Below are 21528 nucleotides of genomic sequence, written 5' to 3'. Positions count from 1 at the left end.
CAGTTAATATCAATTTTCAATTTATCAGTTTTATCTTTCTTGTGTCGGCTGTAGAGTTTTAAGTGATTACTGTTTTTGATATCTGTAGTTTTGTCACGTTTTGTGTTGGTTTGATGATCATCTAAAATCTTAAAGGAAGGTATAGGTATATTTACTAACTATTTTTTCAGTAGCATTAGCAAAAATTACTAGGTGTTTCAACAAAAAGATTTTTTGAAACAAAGGTGGTCTGTCAGGCCAAGTTTACGACATAAAAGTTAAGTTTTAAATAATCTACATTGTAGAGATTTTCAGCACCTTTCATAAAAATGAACACCTACATTTTACATTATATTTTACAAAAAAAATCGTTTTATTTTTTTCAAAAAAATTTTCGTTTCAAAGAACTTCTTAATTTTTCTTATGCAAACAACTTATTGCTATTTATAAGTAACAAACCATTGTAATAATAATTTTTATTCTAAGGGCCGGTTGTTCAAACGCTAATCAGCAATGATCATTCTCAAATATTTAATTACTGTCACCAACTGTCAATGTCAACTTTGTTTGGGTTGCTGAAAACATAATTGATTACAATTATGAAATTACTTAATCAATTATGTTAATAATTGTTATGTTAATTGATTAACTAATCTCATAATTATAATCAATTATGTTTTCAGCAACCCAATAAAAGTTGACATTGACAGTTTTGGTGACAGTAATTAAATATTTGATAGTGATCATTGTTGATTAGCGTTCGAACAACCGGCCCTAGTTGTTTCATTAGGTTTGTTCCAACCCTTCACATTACCGTTCTGGAATGGTTAGGCTAGGCGTATGCGCATGTGCAATAACGTATAATTATGCGCAGTAACACATTTTTCGTTACTGCGCAGACTCATAACAATCTGGTGATTTTTAGCAAAATCTGGCAACTTTTGAAGCGATTGTCTGGTGATTTTTAGTTTTTTGACCTGGCAACCTTGAGTCTGGGTTCTACGACTGAGCGAACAACATCGCTTTGAATTTTAAGGTGGCATCTGAGTTTAAATAAAGAACACGTGGAAGCAAATAAATTAATATGTCCACAGGAATATAACATCAATATCAGTTACAGCAACATTGGAAGTCTTGAGTAAATACCAAAAAGGAAATAGCAACAAATTTAAATATAAGTTTCAACCAGTAATGCCGGTCATTATAAAACTCAGGTAGGTGCCCATTTATCTTTTATCTATTTTGATAATATCCGTCTCATATCTGTGTATACTTGGTATCATTATTTTATTTCCGTAAAAGAAGGGTAAAAATCATAGTTTTTACGACACCGCCATCCATCATCATATCTTTTTATGAAGATAGCCATTAGTTTTTGTCAGTTTTTATAAAAACGATAAAAACCAGTAACCTTGTAGGACCTCTTTAGCATGCGCAGATGACAGAGACAGGCAGCAGAAAGAAGATTGACAGCATAGTGTCAGAAATTTTGACATAACCTAATATATTTATTATTTTTTTGAGGATACAGTGATGTTTTGTTTGATCTGTCTGGTTTGGTGGATCTATATTGTTACAACCATCATTACAGAGATATACCAGAGGGTTCATGTGTTATTTTCTTTTTTTTTAGATAGCCACCTTAATTATGGGACCATCTCCTACTTTGGAGTACCCAATTTTGCATTGTTTTTGAAAGACAAAACCATTACTTGATTCCACAGCTACCAATATAGCAACTGTTTTGGCTACTATCTCACATCAATCCATCAGCTTTGTATGTGGCAGTTCATTACCTTCTGATCGAGGATCATCTTAAGAGGACTTCATTGGACAACAGTGTGTTTTTGAAAAGATAAGGCTATATTTTTTTATTGTTACTTAAATTCCTAATAACTTTGATTTTTGTGTACTTTTTGTAAACTGCTCTATATCGATATAAACCAGGTACATTTTATAGTTCTTTGTAAAATAGGGGGGTTTGTTTTTCTCTTTAAGAGAGTTGTATTTCAAGTAAAAGGTAAATAAGTAATGGTCAATAATAATTCTAAATAAATTCAGGCATAAAAGCAATAATCAGGCATACAATTTTATAAGAAAGTAAATACATTATTACAAGGATTTTCACATTTAAATATTATTCAATTTATATATAAAAGTCATTGAACCCGACTCATTTCAATAAATTTCAGATATTTCCCAGCATCTATAGGGTAAGCTTAGTTCTTCCATATAGATCTGGTATGTAAGATTTGGACACGTGATAGTCCAGTTAGATATTAAGTACTAACAATATTATTAAGACGTTGGCTATTCTCACGGACTCGATGATACATTTCTACTAATACCTTTTTGCTTAGCACAGTAGTGGTTTTTTTTTGTATTTACTAGTGGCTTTTCGGTCGTATTTTATCTCAACACCCTACTGTTTTCATGGTTTCTATTTACCTAATATGTAAATAAAGTATGTATACTTTTACTTACTTTATAGATTTATTTAACAGATATTGTTTAATATAAATAAATTATCAATATATTTGTCATTCATACTTTTGATTTTTATTTCAGCCTATTACCAGTATATAAAATAGCAATACAAAGTAAATATTGAATTTTGTTGTATTTCAGGAAATTGTCTTCAGTGTCATTGCGTTCCTGTCGTTCGTTACTTTAAAAAAATCTCGAACCTTTCCAACTGCTTGGTTCCTAGAGCCGAGTTCGTTCGAGTTGGCGCCCTTTGTTCTTCTTCTTTCTTCGTTGTACCTCGATATTATTTTATCTCTAGCATTCTTATCTATTTACCTTCCATTTTTTGTATTAAATAGGTCTCATTTTATCCCTTCTTTGTTCCCATATTTCTAAACATGTTCAGTGCATAAAAGCTAGCCCGAATCCCGACTTGAGAGTTTGTGTCTCTCCGTCAATTTTAATTGGTTCCTCTGAGCTAAGCCGTTCTTCATTTTATCTGAAATATTTTCTCTTCTATTTTCCTCCTCTTTATCAGTTTTTTCTCTTCCAAATCCCAATACCTAGAGTATTGGGTTACAAATTGGCGCCCAACGTGGGGTATTTTTGCACTTAACTTCTGGCTTTTTATCTTTGGTCGTTGCATTTTAACTTTTAGTTTTGTTCTTTCACTTTTAGTTTTCAGTTAAACGGTTGGTTTTTTTTTGTTTTGCTTTTGCACATTATCTATTGTCTATATCTTAAATAAACTTGTTTTGCTGTATACTGGGTAGACTGAATAAATTGCCTTGTTTTGACTAATTAAGTACCTATTTTGGTTTAAAAATAAATAAATTAGAATATATAATAAAATTTTCAATATCTCAAATTTAACGGTTTCACATCTTTTAAAAGTCCGGAGTAGCATCAACGTAACTCACTTCACTACCTGAAAGTAACATTTTTGGAATTTTTTAGGTTTCTCTGGGGTTGTAACAGTGCACTGCATCTACCTTCACGACTAGACAGACGAATAAACATTACTGGTATAAGTATTCACTAGAACATTAGCTTGAGGACAGAGAGTAAGTTAAACTTTTCCTACGTTATCATATCTCATTCTCAAGTGTATCTCTTAGTTGTGTAACATGACAGCGTTTAAGGTAGAGCATTTGCTAGCTCCTGAGTTGGAGTATGAGTTGAGAGTCCGTCAATTAAATGATCCATCGATAGCAACAGTTGATCAGAAAAGGGTAACATTGAGAGGTGCTTTGACGCAAACTTCAGCGAACCGAAGTCATGCTGTTCTGTCAGCTTCCCATCTTAAGTTTAGTGAGGAGCTTCCTGAAATAGAAGTTACTTTAGCAGATCTCAAGGCCAAAATTAGTGCGTTTGTTGGTACCTCTAGTGATACTGCCTATGGTCGTTATACTTCTCGGTTGGGTCATGTTGCAGGTAGAGTCCATCTGTTGGAACCTATAACAGAGGAAGAGGATGCAGTGAAGAGGTCTCTTAATTTCAGAATTTTAGCTCTGGAAGGTGAACTTGATTTCAAAGTGACTCCACAAGCTCACTCCACCCCTCATAACACTAGTGTCTCAGTAAACTCCTTTCCCTTCATTATGTCGGCTCCTATTCATAAATGGGGTGTACATTTTTCAGGTAGTACGAATGAAAATGTTGTTAGTTTCTTGGAGAAAATAGAATGTCTGCGTCTAGCGCGTGGGAATAGTGAGGAGGAGTGCTTTTCGTCTGCAGGAGACCTATTTAAAGATTCAGCCTTTACTTGGTACCTCAATAACCGAGGTAGCTTTACTTCATGGCAGCAGTTAGTTGCCAAACTTAAATCGGATTTTCTTCCTTATAATTATGAGGACACGTTATTAGACGACATAAAATCACGTAAACAAGCTCCTCAACAGAAAGTCACTATTTTCATTAACGAAATTGTTAGTCTATGTAAACGTTTGGAGGTTCCTCTGTCTGAGTCACATATAGTTAGGATTATTAAGAAGAATTTGTTGCCGTCGTATCATTCCAGTCTAGCACTTACAGATATTCCATCTATTGGTGATCTTACTGAAAAATGTAAGAGATTAGAAGAAGTTTTGTCATGGTCTTCTGAACCTGTATCTAGTGTCCCTAGTCGGTCAAATGGTAGAAATAACGAATCGTCCTATTCTGGTAGGCCAAATTATTCTCGGTCTGGTAATGTCTCTACTTTTAACTCCAGAATTACCTGTTGGAATTGTCGACAGCCAGGACATGGGTATTTTGACTGTTCTGAACCTAGAGGTTTGTTTTGCTATGGGTGTGGAAGTCAAGGAGTCCGTAAGTTTGAGTGCGAATTCTGTTCGGGAAACGACAGAAGGGGTGGGTCGTCTCCCCTGGCTCCCATTCCTCATCAAAATACAGGGAATACCCTAGAAAATCCTCAAGACCCAGGAACCAGTTTCTCGAGTCAGGAGGCCCATGCCTCAACCCCTCAAACATCCTAACCTCCACCAAAAGACAAAAGACCACGGAACGGCAGATACCAACCGAAAAAGGGACAACGTTAGTCGACCATGTACTTTGTGATTCTTCTGTAGTTTCTCCAAGTAGTACCTTATCTTCCCTTATTGATGTAGACATTAATTCATTATTAGTTCGAAAAAACAAGGATAATCGTCCATACCTTGAAATATCTATCTTAGGACATTCTTGTTTAGCTTTACTGGACACAGGGTCCAATATCTCTATTTTAGGTTCTTTAGGTCTGGAATTTCTCCAGAATTCTAATGTTAAGATAGGAATGGATGAGAGTTTGCAGGTGACTACAGCTGATGGTCATGTCCAACCAATTTTAGGTCAGTTTACAACTGAGATTTCTGTTAGTTCCTGTAAAAGGATGATTACATTTTTTGTTATACCTTCTGTTAAGAATTCAGTTATCCTAGGGATGGATTTTCTGAAAACTTTTAATAGTGAATTGAATTTTACTGAATTTTCTTTATCTGTCTCTTCTTTTAATATCTCTTGTGTTGATGCAGTTAAAGATATGAGTAGACTTAATGCTCAGGAGTTAGAGCAGTTGAATAAGGTCATTAAATCATTCTCTTCTATCTCTTCGAAGAATCAGTTAGGTAGAACTCACCTCATCGAACACCACATTGATGTGGGTTCGTCTAAGCCCTTCAGGCAATACCAATATCCCTTGCCTCAAGCCTGGCATGAAAGCTTGGTAAAGGAGGTAGATGAAATGCTTAAGCTGGGTATTATTGAGCCCAGTTCGGCTTCTTTTTGTAGTCCCTTGTGGATGACAAAGAAGAAGGACGGTACTTTTCGCGTCTGTTTTGACGGACGTAAGTTGAACAGCATAACTGTTAACAGGGATGCTTATCCTATACCTCGTATAGATATCATCCTGACTAAGTTACAGAACGCGAAATACATTTCATCTATCGACTTAAAGAAGGCATTTCTACAGATTCCACTGAGCGAAGAGAGTAAGAAGCTTACTGCCTTTGCAGTAAATGGCAAAGGATTGTATCAGTTCACTACAATGCCTTTTGGTCTGGTTTCTGCTCCACAGACTATGTGTAGATTAATGGATTTGGTAATAGGTCCTGCTCTAGATCCCTTTTGTCAATACTATCTTGATGACATTCTAGTCATTACTCCTGATTTTGAAACTCATATCTCTGTACTGCAGCAGTTGTTCCAGCGTCTAAAAGATGCAAATTTGACGATTAACTTGGATAAAAGCAGCTTTTGTCGTGATTCTATTAAGTTTTTAGGATATGTTGTAGATTCACATGGTCTTCATACTGACCCTGACAAAGTGTCAGCTATTCGTGATTTTCCTGTACCTAAAAATACCACTCAGGTCCGTAGATTGTTAGGAATGGTGGGTTATTATAAGAAGTTTGTTAAGTCCTATTCTACCTTGTTGTCCCCTATCACGGATTTGCTTCAAAATAGGAAAAAGGGACAGAATATTGTGTGGACTCCTGAGGCTAATGAAGCTTTCATTAAAATCAAGGAGGCTCTCACAAATTCCCCAGTTATGGTAGCCCCAGACTTTAATAAACCCTTTTATTTGATGACAGATTGTTCAAACACCGCATCTGGAGGTGTACTGTATCAAATGGTCGATGGAGAAGAACACTCTATAGCCTACACAAGCAGGAAATTAAATAAAGCCCAAAAAAATTATACTACAACTGAAAAAGAGTTGTTAGCTATAATTACGGGTATTGAACATTTCAGATATTTTCTTGAGGGTCGTTCGTTTACGGTCATAACGGACCATAGTAGTCTGGTGTGGTTACAAAGTATGAAGAACCCATCTCCTCGTTTGGCTAGGTGGATTTTAAAATTGGCACAATATGATTATAAAATCGTTCATCGCAAAGCTGCAGGTGTAGTAGTCGCTGATGCCCTTTCTAGGACATTTGATATTAATTTGTTAGACTTATCTTCGTTACAACCAGATGATTGGTATCGAAAAATGTTGTATGATGTTCAGAATGTTCCAGGTAAATTTCCTGATTTTAAAGTTGAGCATGGTGTGTTGTATAAGCATGTTTTAAGTTCTATGGATGCCCTTACTGGAATGTCGGAATGGAAGATAGTCGTTCCAACTCCGAATAGAGCAGAGGTTTTGGCCACTTTTCATGACCATCCTACTGCAGCTCATTTTGGCTTCTACAAAACTTTCCGTCGTATATCTGAACTTTATTACTGGCCGAAGATGCGTCAATCTATTCGTGGCTATATCGCTCGATGCAAAATTTGTGCTACGTGTAAGCCGACAAATCTTCCTCAACCAGGTTTAATGGGTAGTTATCGACGAATCGATTTTCCATTCCAACTTATATCTTTAGATCTTATTGGTCCTTATCCTAGGTCGTATAAAGGTTCTCAGTATGCCTTAGTAGTTTTCGATTATTTTACAAAATTTCCTTTGGTTCATACCATGTCTAAGGCGACTACTTCAGCGATTATTAAGTATCTTGAGAATGAAGTTTTCTTAATTTATGGTGTTCCGCAGATTGTGTCTTGCGATAATGGACCCCAGTTCACAGCTAGAGCTTTTCGTGATCTCTTGTCTAAATATAATGTACAAAAGATCTGGTACAATGCAAATTATCACCCACAAGTTAATCACACTGAAAGAGTTAACAAATCAATCGTGACTGCTTTAAGATCGTATTCTTTTCCTGATCAGAGAGCTTGGGATACCCATATCCACTCTATAGTACAAGCTATCAGGACTTCTTCTCACGAAATAACCAAATGTCCTCCATCGTACTTAATGTTTGGTCGTCATGTTCCTCTTTCTGGTGATTATTTTGGTAAAATCTCAGAAAATGCCACTAATTTTCCTGCAATATCAGATAAGTCACACCGCTTAGAAGATATTCAGCATCTTCCTGATATCTATGTGGATATTCGCAAACGTTTAAAGGCATCTTATGATAGAAATAAGTGCCGTTATGACCTGAGAAAGCGAGCCTTATCTTTCAGAGTTGGAGATTCCGTTTTAAAGAAAAATTTTGTTAAATCCGATAAGGTAAATTTCCAATCTGCCAAGCTGTGTCAAAAATACATACCTTGCACCGTTATTAAGGTTATTTCTCCTTTGATCTATGAGTTGAAGGAAACCTCCACTGGCAAGAAACTAGGAAGGTTTCATGTCAAAGATTTACTTGAGGATAAGACTGTAGGTCCACATAACTTGTCTGATAATTCAGATGGTTCATCTTCAGACGAAGATTAAATTGGGAGGACCAGTTTGCTATTTAAGACCTGTCTATTTTGTTTTGCTGGTTAACATCTGTTTGTTGTGCCTTGTACCTTGTTTTATCTTATCTTAATGCTGTTTAATATTATAGTTTTATGGACTTGTTCATTTTGCTGGTGGTTGTCACTTGAAAGTCCAAACGGCCTATCATAGGAGTACAAGATGGATAATGGGAATTTTCCCCATCTTGAATTCTGAGTTAAATAAGTATTTATAGGGATAACTAGGAAAGCTTTTTACAAAATATTGTATGTGATTTATGGTCTGCGTGGGTTCCGGAAACCATATCCATAGATCGTATGCCTTCACTTAACTGCGTCAGGGTTTGAGCGTGGGTTCAGGACTGATCACCCTGGACTTGTGCACTTCACTTGGCTCATAAACATATATTAATACCTATAAGTTGTTCCTAGAATGTCTCTTAGGTTGAAATTAGAATGTGTCATATAGAATTGGATCGTTCTGATATTCAACAGTAAGTAAGTATGTTTAACTTGGTTGTCATCTCCTATGCTGTTATCTTTTAAATGATTTGAGTTTACATATCTTATTACCATAAGTTGGTTACCTGTCTCTCTACCACTTGCTTGGATTAGTAGATGTGAGTGTGTGAGTTACCTTATTTATCTCCCTACTGAGCATTATGCTGGTAGATGTCCTTCTACCTTAAGTATGAAAAGGTAGATGTGAGTTTATCTTTACCTTTACCTTGAGTTTATCTCGTATCTTTACCTTGATGAGTTTACCTCGTATCTATATCTTGATTGACTTCATATCTTATCTTTATCTTAATTATTATAGAGTCCTAAAAATCTGTCCTTCACTGTTCTTGTCGTGAGTAAAGAATTGGACCACGTCAATAGTGCAGTTTAGGTATTACGTTTAGGATCTTTATTATCTTTTACCTTGTGCATACCACAAGTAGATGTGGGCTTGCAATTATCTGTTTTACTTTTAGAATACCCTATACCATGAGTATAGTGGGCTTGCTAGTATCTTTACCTAGATTGTGTCTTCCTACCTTTCTGAAAGCGAGTAGATGTTATGGATTATCCTTTACCTTGAGTTTCAGATGTTGTTAATATCCAGAACCATACCATATATGTTTAGGTTTGTAGTAATGTAGTTTTAACTGGTCCTAGTGAATTAGTCCCTCATTGAATTCTGGGGTGATTAATAGAATTTGTTCGCTCTAGTGTCAATATTGGGTAAAGTAAATAGGATTCGTTTGGGTTAATTGTTGTAAATGGTTCTTGGTAGTATGTTAGGGGTTGTTAATACACAACCGTAATGTAGTTTTAATGTGGTTACTAACACTTGAGAATGTAGGTGATAAGTAGGGTATATAGTTAACTTACTCTATAATAAGGTTCTAGTATTATATTTAGCACGTAAGTGATTAAGGTGTAGTTTATTTTTTTTTTCCTCTCTTTTGCCTTTCTTAATCCATGATCGTATTAAGTTGAATTAAATTATCCCTTTTAATAACTGTAGTAAATTACACATCCCTTCTCTATTCCGTGGTTTATGTAAGCCGAATCCTGTGTGGTCTGTATACTGTTTGTCTGACTCCGTCATTGATTTTATCCTGCCTGTTGAGCACAACATTGTGGTTTGCTACCACAACGTTTGGCTTTACCGTATCCATCATCAAATTCGCCCAAATGTTTGTTGTTCTGAAATAAAAAAAAGAGGAAAATTCTAGAAGTTTTCCCTCTTTTTTTTTGCTGGAGAAGAGGGAGAATGTAGCGTTTACTTTACACTACCCCTCAAAATTTTCTTGGCTACGCCTATGATATATGGATCGGTACCATCGGATCGAAGCGCCGATCGTTGACCGTATCCGAGAAGCAATTCAGTCTGGGTTCTACGACTGAGCGAACAACATCGCTTTGAATTTTAAGGTGGCATCTGAGTTTAAATAAAGAACACGTGGAAGCAAATAAATTAATATGTCCACAGGAATATAACATCAATATCAGTTACAGCAACATTGGAAGTCTTGAGTAAATACCAAAAAGGAAATAGCAACAAATTTAAATATAAGTTTCAACCAGTAATGCCGGTCATTATAAAACTCAGGTAGGTGCCCATTTATCTTTTATCTATTTTGATAATATCCGTCTCATATCTGTGTATACTTGGTATCATTATTTTATTTCCGTAAAAGAAGGGTAAAAATCATAGTTTTTACGACACCGCCATCCATTATCATATCTTTTTATGAAGATAGCCATTAGTTTTTGTCAGTTTTTATAAAAACGATAAAAACCAGTAACCTTGTAGGACCTCTTTAGCATGCGCAGATGACAGAGACAGGCAGCAGAAAGAAGATTGACAGCATAGTGTCAGAAATTTTGACATAACCTAATATATTTATTATTTTTTTGAGGATACAGTGATGTTTTGTTTGATCTGTCTGGTTTGGTGGATCTATATTGTTACAACCATCATTACAGAGATATACTAGAGGGTTCATGTGTTATTTTCTTTTTTTTTAGATAGCCACCTTAATTATGGGACCATCTCCTACTTTGGAGTACCCAATTTTGCATTGTTTTTGAAAGACAAAACCATTACTTGATTCCACAGCTACCAATATAGCAACTGTTTTGGCTACTATCTCACATCAATCCATCAGCTTTGTATGTGGCAGTTCATTACCTTCTGATCGAGGATCATCTTAAGAGGACTCCATTGGACAACAGTGTGTTTTTGAAAAGATAAGGCTATATTTTTTTATTGTTACTTAAATTCCTAATAACTTTGATTTTTGTGTACTTTTTGTAAACTGCTCTATATCGATATAAACCAGGTACATTTTATAGTTCTTCTAAAGGTAAATAAGTAATGGTCAATAATAATTCTAAATAAATTCAGGCATAAAAGCAATAATCAGGCATACAATTTTATAAGAAAGTAAATACATTATTACAAGGATTTTCACATTTAAATATTATTCAATTTATATATAAAAGTCATTGAACCCGACTCATTTCAATAAATTTCAGATATTTCCCAGCATCTATAGGGTAAGCTTAGTTCTTCCATATAGATCTGGTATGTAAGATTTGGACACGTGATAGTCCAGTTAGATATTAAGTACTAACAATATTATTAAGACGTTGGCTATTCTCACGGACTCGATGATACATTTCTACTAATACCTTTTTGCTTAGCACAGTAGTGGTTTTTTTTTTGTATTTACTAGTGGCTTTTCGGTCGTATTTTATCTCAACACCCTACTGTTTTCATGGTTTCTATTTACCTAATATGTAAATAAAGTATGTATACTTTTACTTACTTTATAGATTTATTTAACAGATATTGTTTAATATAAATAAATTATCAATATATTTGTCATTCATACTTTTGATTTTTATTTCAGCCTATTACCAGTATATAAAATAGCAATACAAAGTAAATATTGAATTTTGTTGTATTTCAGGAAATTGTCTTCAGTGTCATTGCGTTCCTGTCGTTCGTTACTTTAAAAAAATCTCGAACCTTTCCAACTGCTTGGTTCCTAGAGCCGAGTTCGTTCGAGTTGGCGCCCTTTGTTCTTCTTGTTTCTTCGTTGTACCTCGATATTATTTTATCTCTAGCATTCTTATCTATTTACCTTCCATTTTTTGTATTAAATAGGTCTCATTTTATCCCTTCTTTGTTCTCATATTTCTAAACATATTCAGTGCATAAAAGCTAGCCCGAATCCCCACTTGAGAGTTTGTGTCTCTCCGTCAATTTTAATTGGTTCCTCTGAGCTAAGCCGTTCTTCATTTTATCTGAAATATTTTCTCTTCTATTTTCCTCCTCTTTATCAGTTTTTTCTCTTCCAAATCCCAATACCTAGAGTATTGGGTTACAGAGACATGGGTTTCAAAACAACACCGCAACAAAAGAGGTGTTGAAAGTTTGGAAATACCGAAGTATACTCCATTCAGCACATGACAAAATGTACAAGCATATTTTATATTACTTCACAAACATATTATGGTCCTCATCCACTTAACATACACAGGGTAACAAAATACACAGTATATTCGACATTGCAATATTATTCTACGATAGAGTGAACAGGTTAGTGTCTGGGGACTCAGGAGCCTGGGACATCGGAAACCCTTTAAGATGACTCCAGAGGGGATGTCGAAAGCTCGACCCAGTGAAGGCTCAGGAAACTGAGACTCCGGAAGCCCTGAAGGTGATACCAGACAAGACGTTGAAAGCTTGGCCCGATGAATATCGACGGAAGCCTAGTGAGTTTAACCTTAATATTTTTTCTTGCAATAATAATAAAAGTATAATGAATCGTCAAATAGACAATAGGGAACTCAATGGAACTCAACTGTCTGTTGAATTTCTGTTATTTTACATCAATAATATGAATAGCTATTTATACGTGACTAAAATCTGTATTGGAAACAATGTTAAAATTGATCTACGAATTCAACACATTCAACACAGAGTAGTGTTGGAAAAGTTAGGCTACACATAAGTAGTCTCTCTCTCTCTCTCTCTCTCTCTCTCTTGTCGTTTCCCCATTACTGAGTATCGTGATTTCTTCCAATATTCCTAACAATGTTTCTCCACTGGTCTCTATCTTCAGCTGCTCTAAGAGCTTCGCAGAATGACTTTCCAGCTGAATTCTTTATTTGGTCGGACTATCTAGTTGGTGATCGTCCTCTTGATCTTCTCCCCGGAACGTTTCCAGAAACATTTAATCTCTCCAAACTATCGTCACCTCTGCGAACCACGTGACCGAAGAATTGCAGAATTTATTGCAGACATATCGTGGACAGCCTCTTTTTAATCTCGAGTTGGTTTAGAGTGGAAACGTTTGCCCTATGAGCTGTCCAAGGTATGCGAAACATTCTTCTCCAGCACCACATCTCAAATGCATCAATTTTTTGGCGCTCGCCTCGCATGCGCGAAGAGTCCAAGTTTCTGCTCCGTATAGAAATATTATGAATACAAATCGTAGTACAAAAGTACAAAAGTCGTAGGGAATACATAAGCAGTACAAACTGTATATTCTTTTTAGACACTTGTTACAGAATGTGTATACAATGTTATTTATATTTTCACCATCTATCTGGATCCCGCCTGTAAAGTTTTCAAGTGCTTGTGTAAATAACTCTTCAGAGTATATACTAAACAGTAATGGTAAAAGTACAGAGCCCTGTCTCACTTCTCTACTTATTTGTTATTTGTTGCGCTTCCGTACTATTTCCATCTACTGTTATAGGCCATTGATTATGTATTATAGAAAGGAACTACAACGTTAACGGGGTTTTATTGTTTAATATAGTCAATGGTCCTCTAAATATGAAAAAACCTCGGAGTGCTACCATTTAAAGGGGTGCGCTTTTTAGAAAGGTGTGAATTAGTCAATAGGCTCAGGGCGAATTAGGATGATTTCTATGCACATTTGGTACAAACACGTCTACATGAAAATTGTTCCAGGTTAAATTTACTAAAATATCTAAATATCACATTTCAAAGTCAAAAATATTTTTTTTGCAAAAATATATTCAAAAGAAAAGCAAGAAAACAACACCAAACAATTTTGTTTCTTGCCCCATAACTTTTTCGCATGGGCATATACATAGGTAAAGGTATTGCTTTGCAGAAAAAAACTTCCATCCTTCCTCTTTATCATGGTGTTTAGTAGAAGTCTCTATCATTTACAGTTTCGAAAATATGATTATTCAAATTTCGCTACTCACATCGATTTTGACCCATTTCCATTGTTACTTCGCAAACATTGTTCTGTAACTTTTTTCTACTCGGCTTTAGATATATGCAATGGTACATTTAGTATGAAGAAAGGTCAATTACCTTTAAAATAATCTATTGTACAAGGCTGCGTGAGTATTTTTAAGCAAGATATGGTTTTTGAAAATTTTATACTTTTAATGGTTTTTTATATTTTTTTCGATTATTTTTAAATTTCTCATAATAACTTTTTTTATTGTATATTTAGTTATATACATTATGCAATAAAAAAGAAAGCCTATTTTCTTTACTTTAAAATGGTGTATTGTAAAAAATTCTAGGACTATTTTTAAACAAGATATGCTTTCTCAAAATGTGACATATAAACATGCCACAGGTCCTACTAATCTGGAACTATATTAACTTTATGAAAAAAAAAGTATTCTTTATAAAATGCTCTGCATAATCTAAAACCTGAGATGCAATCATCAGATATAAAATTTTATCAATAGTGTACGAGGTATGTTAAAAAATATGAATTTCGCTCAAGAGTAAAGTACCTTTATATTTCAGAATATGGAAAAGTGTTATTAAGAAAAGTTATTTGGAATTAAAAATTATGTTATAATGTGCAACTCTATTCTTCTAATTGAAAAAAAAAATTAAAAAATTAAAAAATTTTCTCAAATTACGGATAGCCTTGGATATCCTTAACAAAAATTTAAACAATAAAGTTAAAAGAAATTTAAACAATAATCATAAAAAATATCAAAAATCATTAAAAGTATAAAACCTTGAAAAAGCATAACTTGCTTAAAAATAGTCGCACAACTTTATACAATATACTATTTTAAAGGCAATTGACTTCCACTTTTACTAAATATACCATTGCATATACCTAGAAAGGCGTAGAAAAAAAAGTTACAGAACAATGTTTGAGAAATAATGGGGAAAATGGCCCAAAAATGCTGTGAACGGCGAACTTTGAAAAATCTTATTTCGGAAAATATAAGTCCTAGTGACTTTTACTAAACGTCATTTTAAAGAGAAAGGACTGAAGTTATCTTTCATTGAAGCAATACCTCTACCTATACCCCCGACGAAAAAAGTTATGGGGCAAAAAAAAATTGCTTCCTTTGGCGTTTTTTCTTGCTTTTCTTTTGAATATATTTTTTTTAAAAATATATTTTTGACTCTTAAATGTGAGATTTCGATAATAAATTTAACCTGGAACAATTTTCCTGTAGACGTGTTTGTACCAAAAGTGCATAGAACTCACCCTAATTCACCCTGAGCCTAGGGACTAATTCGTCCCTTTCTCAAAAACGCACCTATTTAAATGGTAGCACTCCGCGGTTTTTTCAAATATAGATGTCCATTGACCATATGAGAAAATAAAATTCCATTAATGTTTTAGTTCCTTTTAGCTCTCTTATTTTGAACATAATCAATAGCCTATTACCACAGCCTCTTGGATTCAATAGATATTTCTCACTATGTTAATATCATTTTTGTAGAGTCCGTTTCGCTTTAGATATTACATGAGAATGTTTTGTTTCTTTGTTGATCTCGATATTTTTGGGTAAGAGTTGTCAAACTATACAGAGCTTCTACTGTTCCGAAGCCATTACGAAATCCAAATTGTCTATTACTTATATCTGCTGCACACTTTCTGAATATTCTGGCTTGTGAAACCTATGAAAAAATGTTTTCAATAATTCTGACCAATAAACAAATTTAATCTTTCGGTTTTGTTTTTATTTTTTAATAATTTATGTAACTGTACTTATATATTCTGAAAATTATTTGCAAACCTTGGTCTTGGTGTGTTCTTTGTTTATATTATTATATTATTCGCTGTAATGTCTTATCTCTTCTTCTGATATCGTTAATATATTCATTCAGTAAAACATTTCGCCCATCAGTAGATACGACACTGACATCGAGGCGAGTTCAGCAATTGAAAAGATTGAAAGTATTGACCGAATATTTTAAGATTCGACAGTGATCAGTTGAATGTAATGGTAATATTAGGCATTTAAGGAGCGAATTTCTTTTGCAAGAAGATATCAGTCAATGGTAACGAAAGTTTAGTTGCCTGATAATATTTGTAGTGACAGTCTCGAAAAAGTGGAACGTTATGTGTTTTGTTGTGCGGTAAGTTTATTTCTTCTATTTAACGAGATTTTGTTAATTTTGACGATTCCAATAAATAATAAAGATAATTTATATGTTGTGATCAAAAAATTTATTTGTATTATTTTAAGGTGTAATGATACAAGACTTTTTTAACAAATAAACTTTTTAACAAATAAGCTTTTTACGAAAACCCTAAAAATTTCCCAAAAGAAACCAAATTTATGTACAAAAATAAAATTCATTTTGAGAAAATAAAATTATCAGTAATAATTGCACAAGAGCTCTAAAATTATCTTCCCGAGTGACACTTTGGCAGTTTTAATTTCAGGACCCGAAGGGGAGGGAAATTATGCCAAAGTGTCACGAGGGCAAAAATTCGACAATCATTTTAGAAATCGAGTGCAATTTGTTGCGATTATTTCATGAATAAAACTGTTCAAAACCAAAATTTTATTGTAATTTATTTATGTAAGTACAAATTAGTACTATTAAACACACAGTTGTTATAAATATTTGACGGTTGAAAGTCATCACTTTTATAATTTTTAAAACATTAATTGTCATTAATGTCACTGAATGTATTTTTTCGTAGCAATGAAGGGCATTTGACGTAATATACTTGACGATGGGATATTATCAAAAATTATCGGGTATAATATCACAAGAGAGTGAGAATAAATTGAAAATAATGCGACAGGTTTTCGAAAAGTTGTTTTCTGGCAATAGACACGAGAGCCCGCAGGGCTCCAGAAAACAAAAAACATTTTTCAGATGTAAACGTATATAATTAATTAAAACAACAATAAGACAAACAACACTATAAAATATAACAAAGAAATAAAAGCAACTACTTACTTATTCTTAGCGACTGCCTAAATGTTCAAATTGTTGCCCATCATTTTCGAGGCAAGCATTTACTCTTTCAAGAGTAGACTGAATAGCAACAGATTTAACTGTTTTAGACTATTCTATCTATGGCGGCGGATTAAAGACGTTTTTGCCGCTAGGCCCACTACTCGAGAAAATATGATCTAGAATCTAGAGAATAGGAAACGCCATTCAAATCATTGCGACAGCAGAAATTGAGACTGCTGTTCAATCTACTCTTGAAAGAGTAAATGCTTGCATCGAAAATGATGGGCAACAATTTGAACATTTAGGTCGTCACTAAGTAAGTATGTAGTTGCATTTATTTCTTTGTTATATTTTGAAGTGTTGTTTGTCTTATTGTTGTTTTAATTAATTATATACGTTTACATCTGGAAAATGTTCCTTTGTTTTTTCCATAGTACACTACTTTTCCTTAACTTCGTTTACCGGTGACATTAACAGTTGTTTAAAATTTACACGTTTCTTAAGATATCTCGAGATAGAAAAAAGTTATCGATATGCGGTTTTTGGCATTATGTTGCTAATTTGGTCTAATTTTGTAATACAGGATTAAAAATGTATACTTGTATTTAATATTCTCCAAAGAAAACTAGATTTCCTAAAATAATTAAATAACGCCTACTAGCTGCCGTATTACTTATTAGGCTATTTCGAAAATAAGACTCTTACATTGACAAAAAAGAGCTGTTTCAACAAGATCAAGTATGCAAAATTAGATTTAGCAGAACCTGACTTATAACCATTTTTTCATAAGAAGGTTCCCACTTACCCCCACCTCTTATTTGCAAAGTTAGACTTAAACTTGTTAAATCAAATATGCGCAGAATTTTATGAAAAATATGGTGATTGGATTTCCAGTGCCCTTTCATTAAGTAAATTTTGTAAAATTTTGATTTTTTAATTTTTGATATTCAATTACGCTCTCTAGCAGTGGACCTACAATTATGAAAATAATTTCCAGGCTTTTCTCGAGGCAACGTTTGTCATAAATATTTTTGAAGTTATACTTCTTTACCGGCGATATAGGGTGAATTTTTATATGTTAAAACCTATGATCCCGGCGCATGCGCATTATAACTTTGTTCTGATTGGATGTTCATCACATGTCAAAAATTATTCAATATGGCGGCTGTGGTACAGCTGTAGTTTGATTATTTATGGTTGTTGCGTTTTAAAATTTGTGTGAAAAGAAACAACAAACAAAAGTTAGTTAATAGTTATACTGCCTTTTTAAATAGTTTACATATACCTATATTTTTGGACTTTTGGACTATTTTGGACAAGGAAAACTCATTCTAATTTGGTAAGTAGTTTTTATTATAATCATATTGTAATTATACATTTGGATTAGGTTGAAATACAGTAGAGCGTCGATTATCCGAACTAATTGGGGGACATAGGTGTTCGGAAAACCGATTTGTTCGGATAATCGAACTACAATATATTGATACATATTTATAGTCATACATATTTATCCACAAGTGAATAAAAGCCATGTTTATATACCTACATATTTATTTATATCTTGATAATGACAACTAGCAACTAAACAAAAAAGTGCAGTCTTTGCAACAACATAATTATTTTGGATAAAATATTGAAGAAAATTGAAGATATTTTAAGCGTCAATTACTAACGCTTGCTCGGTATTCAAGTGCGGGACGCGGGAGTCGATAGTTCGAATAAGCGGTCGTTCGGTTGATCGATGTTCGGATAATCGACACTCTACTGTACATTTATTTTCTCAAGAATGGGGATTTTAGAGAGAAATCCCAAATTAGGTCCGATTTTTATTTTTAAATTATGATTTTTTGGCTTAGATTTATTTATCTAGTAGTTATGTAATGCTTTGATTTACATACTTAATTTGATTACCAACAAAAGTTCTACCAATCTTCATCTAATATATTGTTTTCTTACTGTTTTGTTATATTTTAATATTTTCTTCCCCAAAATTTAAACTACATAATTTAATTATATTCAAAACAACTGTCAAACAGTAAAACGTTCAGTTATATACCCTATTTTTCCACATGACAAATAATGTGGAATTGGACGAGTAAGTCTAGGATTCGATAACGAATCAAAGCGTCCCGAAATTCATGGGTTCGATTCCCGATGCAAGTTTTTATTTGTTTATTTTTTTATGCATTTTATGATTGTAAGTATATTTGTTATATAATTTTTTTTTCAGAAAATGCGTATTTAAAATTTTTGCCAACAATTATTATCGTTCAGAAATCATTCTTTCTTTGTGGCATTTTTCAATGTGTTTGTGTGCGTTTTATTCTTTTATTTTTTTAAATTTTTGGTATTGTCTTAAAAATCACATAATATGTAGTAGAAGTATAACTTCTTACGTGCGTACAAAGTACACACACATTCTTTTTTCTCAAAGCTGTACTATAAACGGTTCCTGAGATATTGCCGAGAGCCATTCTTATTGGGACACCCGGTACATACTTAAGGGGGTTTTTGAGATGGCCGAATAGGAATATCGGGTCGGGGAAGCTGTAAGAGGTACCTGGTGCCCGGTATCCCGGTATGCACGTTGCCTTCTGGAGTTTTATGAAAATTAATTACGAAAATCGTTGAAGCTTGTTATCGCGATGTGTTTTTAAAATAGTTAAAATTTATTACATCGGGGTTTTTGAGGTTGCTGAATACGAATATTGCATGGAAGACGCTGCACGAGGTATCTGGTGCCCAGTACCTACGTCGTCTACTGAAGTTTTATGGAAATTTGTTATAAAATTTAACAGTGAGTAACAATAATAGTAAGTTATTTCAATTCAGAGCCCAAATTAAAAAAAAATAATTCGAAACTTTTTTCGTGATAACAAAAACTTTTCTAGATATAAAGATGACAGGACCTCAAGTAATTAAAACTCTCAGCCACCTTAAAAACTCCGGAATAACAAGTTTCAACACGTTTTATTAGAAATTTTTGTAAAATTCCTGGATACGACGTTGATACAGGGCACCAGGAACCTCGTACAGTATCTTCGTTGCAATATTAGTGTTCAGCGACCTCACAAACCCCAAGATAATAAATTTCAACTATTTTCATAACGAATTTTCATAAAACTCCAGGAAATGACCTAGATACCGGGTACCAGGTACCTCGTACAACATCGCCGAAGTAATATTGGTGTTCAGTAACCTCGAAAACCTTACAGCTTCGCAGACCCATTATTCCTGCTCAGCGACCTCAAAACCCCCGGGTATAATAATTGAAATCATCTCCATGATTATTTTCCGAGTTGTGAATTTTTATTTTCTGAACACTTTGAGATGTACTTTGGAAAATGCATTTCCGCCTATAACAATGCAATTTTCATTTGTCCCTCATGTCAACTGGTCAACAATTTTGCTGAAGTTCTCCCAAGTCGAATGCAAAATATTTCATAACGATCCGTCTCAATTTAAAAAAAAGTTAGAGGTTTAGTCGATTTTAGTGCTTTATATCCTCGCCATGAGTTACGATGTGTATTTTTTAACACATAAATAGGTACAGCTACAACACTATATCAACAATTTTTACCAAATTGTTTTTATTGTTGACACTTACTCGTATCCCACTGAGAATATTCTTGACAGAACGCTGTTCTATTAAAGAGAAAAAAACTACCAAACAAGTGTAAAAAATAGGTGTAAATAAAAGAAAAATGATCACATCCTTTATAGGAAAGCACACCATAAGTTTGTTCTAATGAGCTAAACCAACATAAGTAATATAATATTCGAGAAAAGAGATAGCCAGGTTTTTCTACGAATCAACTGAATATTATTATGAAATAATTATAACATCATGTTTCTCAATATTATAAAATAGTTATAAAACAAACAGCGGCCCGTGGTTCCCAATGCTTCACAATTTGGTAAAGCTTCTCTCAATTCCATTATACAACAATTAATATTCATAATAATTTCCGGAATTATTCTAATAATAAAATTACGCAATTGTTTACTATATAGACTTACTATCAGTTTGTTATGAAAATTTCTACACATTTCTAGGGGTTATCAAAGATTATTAATTATACACACAAGTTTTTCTACAAATTTCACATCTGTTTTAAATTTCATGTAATTTTGATAACTCGTATTACCTATTAGAAGGCTAAAATATATAGGGTGAGGCAAATAACTGGTCTATTAGAAATATTTAGAGAACTAAAGGCAACAGAATCATGAAAATTGAAATGAAGGGGTTTTGAAGGGTGATCTATTTAATGAAAATATTTTCATCAATTTGCCACTTCCGGATATACCGGAAGTTGCTTGAAACTTCGTTTTTTTAAATGGGACACCCTGTATATTTTTACATTTTTAGATTCTACTCGATGTATTCTTTCTTAAAATATGCGGTTTTGTAATGTTATACAGGGTAGTTTAAAAGCTAATTACGTTTTTTTATTAATTTCGTAGCAAATTTCACACCCTGTAGAATTGTAGTAGTTGGATATCAAAAACTCTATTTATGTTAAAATGATTTTTAATATAGTCTACTATTATTAAAAATTATTAGTATAGCTAAATGTTCAATTTTATTATACAGGGTTGGTCGA

General features: G+C 33.5%; 2 protein-coding genes across 2 annotated transcripts in view; both read left to right on the top strand.

Annotated features, from left to right (window-relative positions):
* On the top strand, positions 1-4943 carry LOC126879214 (uncharacterized). Its single transcript, XM_050642268.1, has 2 exons — positions 1-1193; positions 1613-4943. The coding sequence occupies exon 2, from the start codon at positions 3573-3575 to the stop codon at positions 4920-4922; it is 1350 nt and encodes a 449-aa protein (XP_050498225.1). The 5' UTR covers positions 1-1193; positions 1613-3572; the 3' UTR covers positions 4923-4943.
* Positions 4944-15892: 10949 nt separating this feature from the next.
* Positions 15893-21528, top strand: part of LOC126879213 (facilitated trehalose transporter Tret1-like) — a 60023-nt gene continuing 54387 nt past the window's right edge. The window contains exon 1 of the mRNA XM_050642267.1: positions 15893-16084. The gene's annotated coding sequence lies outside the window, so the exon portion shown is untranslated. The remainder of the gene's footprint in view (positions 16085-21528) is intronic.

Source organism: Diabrotica virgifera, chromosome 1 (genome assembly GCF_917563875.1).
Source record: "Diabrotica virgifera virgifera chromosome 1, PGI_DIABVI_V3a".
Lineage (NCBI taxonomy): Eukaryota > Metazoa > Arthropoda > Insecta > Coleoptera > Chrysomelidae > Diabrotica > Diabrotica virgifera.
This window is presented reverse-complemented; position numbering and strand designations above follow the sequence as displayed.